Genomic DNA, 5,077 nt, shown 5'->3' with positions numbered 1-5,077 from the left:
AAGGGTAGGGACATTGTATCAAGTTTTTTGAGTCAGATTCTCTTGATAATAAAGTTTGGGAGTTAAGCCAAATTCCATCGTTCGTTCATTTTCTTTGTTTGTCCGGTTCATCACCTGTAATACTCTGCATACCAGAGGTTGGATTAAATGGCCTTGGCGTCATCAAATGCCTTCTTGCTCTAACTTCTTCTAATTCTCACCAATCGGCTCTAACAGCTTGCTAAGAGTGTCTGTGGATGATTTTAGTAATATCAAAAAATATATATAGCTTATAGACAAAATTAACATTCATATGTTAAACCCAAATATATAGTTTACAACTTAATAATGCATGTATTAAGAACTTAGGACATATCATATATAGATAAATACGTGAACAAAAGATAAACATATAAGCACAAATGTAAGGCTGATTTACACATTGTATATTAACCATCAAGCAAATTTCTTTTCTTGGTGTAGATAGATGCTTGAAGCAAGGAAATATTATGCATCTTCGGAGGGCATGAAAAAAACTGCATATTTACAAGAGCTTCCATGCTTTGCCTTCATTCATGTTAAATTTCTTTAGCCTACCAAAAAACATCACCAGGATTAAAATTAGTTTTCCTGAGTCGCTCCATTTTCCGGCAAAACCAAACCATTTGTTTTCACAAATGCCATCTGGTTTCAGCTGACGACCGCAACTGTAGCCGGTGGTGAACCCGACGTTTCCATAAGCACTGCAATTAGTTTAGATTCACAAACTGTAAGTTGATGGTTTAGGTGATTTGCACGAGAGAGATGATCTTGAATCAAGTTCCTTTTTTTATGTAGTTAATAAATAACATAAGTTATTGATTTAAAAGACGTTAACTTGTTAATAAATATTTTGTTTATTTCCTAGCTTTTGCTAGTTTTGTTAATAGAAAAGCCGTTCAAAAAAAAAATGTTAACTTTTAAAGTTGTTTTTCTCATGGTACAGTTTAGGCTGTGAAAGTGTAAATATATTTGCGTATTTTCATTATTTCGTTCTTAATTTATCATACTTAATAGATTAGTGTCATATAAAATGTAGTAAAAGTCTAAATACATTTGCTATCTGATTACTTAAGTAAAAAAGCGAATTTATTTATTTATTCATATCGCTATCCATTAGTTATAAAGTATTTAATTTGTCAACTGTCAACTAGCTAGAGGTGCCAATGGATTGAACAATATATAGCCAATCCTTTCAATGTGCAATTATGTACTGTTACACATACTTGCGTGCCTAGCATCTTAAAATAAGCATGCATCATAAAATAATAAAATACAATAAATAAATAAAACATGCATGAATCCTTGCATTTTATGGTGAAGTATGTATGTCCAATAGATATACGATACATATATACCCTACATATAAAAGGAATATATGTTGGGTTACCTTATGACTTCAATCACGATATTCAGGACACTGAAATTAAGGGGATCGTCTTTAATATTTCTCCTCTCTGTTATGCAAATGAGGATGATGAAGATTACGAGATATGATAGTTGTGAGAATACAATATTCTCCAAAATAACTCTTTTGTTTTTCTTCTTCCTTTGGTCACTATTTCTCTTGCCACTTTTGTTTGCCGATAAAGGCAAAAAGGAGGTATACGGTGGAAGATACCTGTCTCGATATCATTTCATAGTCATTGGTTAGGCCTTATACACAATGATAATAATTATTTAGTTATAAACTTGTGGTTTTTCCTTTTTATTTGTTTAGCTATATAAGTTTAATCCATTGAACACATGCAAGTGACTTTATCGAATCAAAGACCGTAGAGACTTTTATAAGAAATAATTGCAATTTGTAGCATCATAATATTTAAATACTGGATTGAACAGGTTGACAATAAAAATGTTCTTTTCCTTATAAAAGAATACAAAGAATATATTTCAAAAATAACATAAAAAAGAAAGTATTGTTTTGTTAGTGAATATATAACAATAAATTTTTATTTTTTTGGTTAAAATCAATTTCAAGTTTTTGAGAAATGATATTAATCTCTTAAATTCATTTTAATCTCACTTGATATAAATTTATAAAGTGAAGTTAGATATGTTGAACTATAGTATAATTTTTGTGAACGTAGGAGTCAAGAGTACTCAAGACATAACCAGGTTATTTAATAGAACTTAATATTGATAGGGTTGGTGGCTATTTAGAGCGTGTGTAGTGAATAATGTTTCTATAGATAAGGACGTTGTGAGTTATGTGACGCCACGTTATTATAGAGATATCTATCTATACTATTAAAGTAAGTTGATTTTTTCACATGACATTATTCTATGGCTTCCACATAAGATGTGATGTAGATTCCATGTGAGCAGTTTTCTGTTTTATCGTCTCTTCTTCAGAGCAAAATATGAGACACAGACCCGTTTAGTTATAACCCATGACCCAATTTATATGCTAGAACAATGACCCGATTTCTCCTTAAATGCATCCATCTTCATATGGCAGTAAAGCTTTGTAAAGTTTAGAAGAAAAAAAATTATTGTATAATACAAGTTTCAAACCCAAGACATGATCATGTTTCAGACTAAATATGCTTATCGACTCCACTTAAGTAGTAATTGTGTTGAATTTCTTGACTTATAAATGATATATTGTTAATTCACTTATAATTAATACTAGCAAATCATTAAACATTTAAGTCAATATCCAATATTAAATTAAAGAGGTTTTAGAGACTTATGAATTGTAAAATTTTGTTTATCATGATCTATATCTTATGAATTCATAACGTATATTATCATGTATATCATTAAATTTAACCTTTTTAGTTGTTTTTAACCACCTGTGTATCACACGAGCTTTATCCTAGCTATACATAAAATGTGTGTAGTAGATAACCCCTCAACCAATCACTACACTATTATTATATTAAGAAAAAACATAAAAACTTATCCACCATTCATTACCCACCAATCACAAACCTTCAATACCACTTCTGTGAAAGAAGCGCCCACCACTTCCAAAACACAAAGCTTACGCCCCATCTGGGAGGTCTTGGGTTTAAAAACGAAACTCGTTCAAAAATCAAAAACATCTAGTATAAATTATACTGATTTGAATAAAAATATTGGAAAGTAACTAATAAATCTTTTAAAAGGTAGAGTAGAATACTCTTACAAATAACTCTAGACCATGATTACGCCATTCTGAAAACACCTATTTTAAATGAATCAATATTTTTTTTTTTCAAACTGACTTCTATACATTTCTTTAATGATATAACACCGACCTGTATATTTCAACTAAATTTTCATAAGATTATCATAAGTACTTAACCTACGGCATGTCCTAGGAAACCGTTTCATGCATTCTCAACAGAAAAAAAATCATCATCATCATCATTGTACTCAGTATATCCCAACAATAGCAAAGCTATGATAGGGTCTGAGGAGGGTAAGATGTAGGCAGCCAACATTGACTTGTAGTCTAGACTTACTTTCACGTCTATTATAATTTAACAAATAGTATTTTTATAACAAGCCATGTGAAACCTTCATGATCGAATGCAAATGTTAACATTTTTTAATTTGTTTTAATTAATATATTTTGTTAAATTAGATAAGTTTCATCTAAATAGATAATAGAGTAAAGAAACTAACATCATGATCACGATCAACACCAATGAGGCTGCGGCGATAGTGGATAGGTCGACGATGGTTTCACCCGTATGTCTAGTGTTGATGGTCTGAAACATAACCCCGACAAACTTTTGATAATTGTTCATGCCCGCCAAACCATCAGAGCGCCATTCCATCGCAGAAAACAATATAAATTGTATGATGATAAACCCAAACACCGTAACCACAAGAAATGAGGAGTGCAAGTGAGAAAGAAAATGATGGAACCGAATTTCTTTAGCATTTTTCAAGAGGTAACTAGTTTCATCTTTCTTTTTGAACTTCCCAATGCTCCAAACGGCAAATCTCAAAACTGAAGGGAACAAAGTGTTACCTAGAAGAACTTGAGGGATTAAAAGTAATAATAAGCCAGAATTCTTGCTGAACACCATCATGTTTTCATTGGTGGGAACAAAACCACAACTAGCAAAGGTGGAAACTACAGTGAATAGGGAGAAAGTGAATATGTTTAGACCCTTTTGTTTGAGTACACTTTTGGCACTTGAAATGATATTGAGGTACACATAAACTGAAAAAACCCCTAAAGTTTGGATAAATAATAAGTAACTTAACACTAGAAGACATAGAAATTTTATGGATTTAAATTTTAAATCCTCCATATCGGACACCGGTTCAGAATCATAACCTAATTCGAAAATATCTGATTTAGAGCTTTCGAATTGAGGGTTTGCTATGGTGCCTAGCTCTAGATGGTCATGAAAGTTTGGTGGGATACCAAGATCACTCATCGAATCGTTCACCCTACAGTCCTCTTTTATAGAACCACGACGCGAAAAACTGCGCACAAGGAGTCCAGCCATAGAAGTAAAAACCTCACCACCAATGAACATTAATATTGTCATGATGATGAGTTGGGTGTTAGAGAAAACCTCCATCTCGACAACAGACATGCTAGAAACGGTAGTTGCGGAAACGGAGGTGAAGAATAGATCTAGTTTTCTAGGGGTAAATGTGGTGGTTCTTGGATCGGTTGCATTGAGTATAAGAAACCCTATACAAGAAACAATGAGAAAATAGAACAGTTCGATAAAAAATTGGTTCATGCGACGAGCAAGATAACGGTAGAAACAAAAGACTAGGAACCACACGAATCGAAAACAACTTGATAACACGAAACATGAACCACTACAAAGCTGTTCTAGTTTCTTTCCTATGTAGGAAAAGACCACCATTTTGGAGGTTGCAAGATAATTAAGAAGCCTTAGTTATACTGCAATGAAGAAGATTGAGTGCTAATGTTGAGTAATTTGGAGGTATATATAGGGAAGGTATATATTCATAACGGGTATTCTTGTGTTTTATATGCTTTTTCTAACATATAACGAATATTCTGTAAACATGACTTAGTTGGCATAGAAGCAACTGATTAATCAAATATACCGTTAAATTGAATGTATGTATAAGT

General features: G+C 32.1%; 1 protein-coding gene across 1 annotated transcript; it reads right to left on the bottom strand.

Annotated features, from left to right (window-relative positions):
* Positions 1-515: 515 nt before the first annotated feature.
* LOC143631278 (sodium transporter HKT1-like) lies at positions 516-4,844 on the bottom strand. The gene is made up of 3 exons (XM_077100089.1): positions 3,634-4,844; positions 1,409-1,639; positions 516-722 (listed from the first exon to the last, which is right to left on the bottom strand). Exons 1-3 carry the CDS (start codon positions 4,842-4,844, stop codon positions 524-526), a joined length of 1,641 nt encoding a protein of 546 aa, XP_076956204.1. The 3' UTR covers positions 516-523.
* Between the last annotated feature and the right edge of the window lie 233 nt (positions 4,845-5,077).

The sequence above is a fragment of the Bidens hawaiensis genome, unplaced genomic scaffold (assembly GCF_021521415.1).
Source record: "Bidens hawaiensis isolate Kalapana, Puna unplaced genomic scaffold, B.hawaiensis_p1.1 tig00006055_1, whole genome shotgun sequence".
Taxonomy (NCBI): domain Eukaryota; kingdom Viridiplantae; phylum Streptophyta; class Magnoliopsida; order Asterales; family Asteraceae; genus Bidens; species Bidens hawaiensis.
This window is presented reverse-complemented; position numbering and strand designations above follow the sequence as displayed.

Bases quoted from the DNA above. Each gene is read 5' to 3' on its own strand.
- LOC143631278 (XM_077100089.1), bottom strand. From the start codon at position 4,844: ATGGTGGTCTTTTCCTACATAGGAAAGAAACTAGAACAGCTTTGTAGT. The intron at 1,640-3,633 runs GTTAGTTTCTTT...ATATCGAGACAG, and splicing joins GTGTTGATCGTGATCATGAT to GTATCTTCCACCGTATACCT. The intron at 723-1,408 runs GTAACCCAACAT...AACTAATTGCAG, and splicing joins ATCGTGATTGAAGTCATAAG to TGCTTATGGAAACGTCGGGT.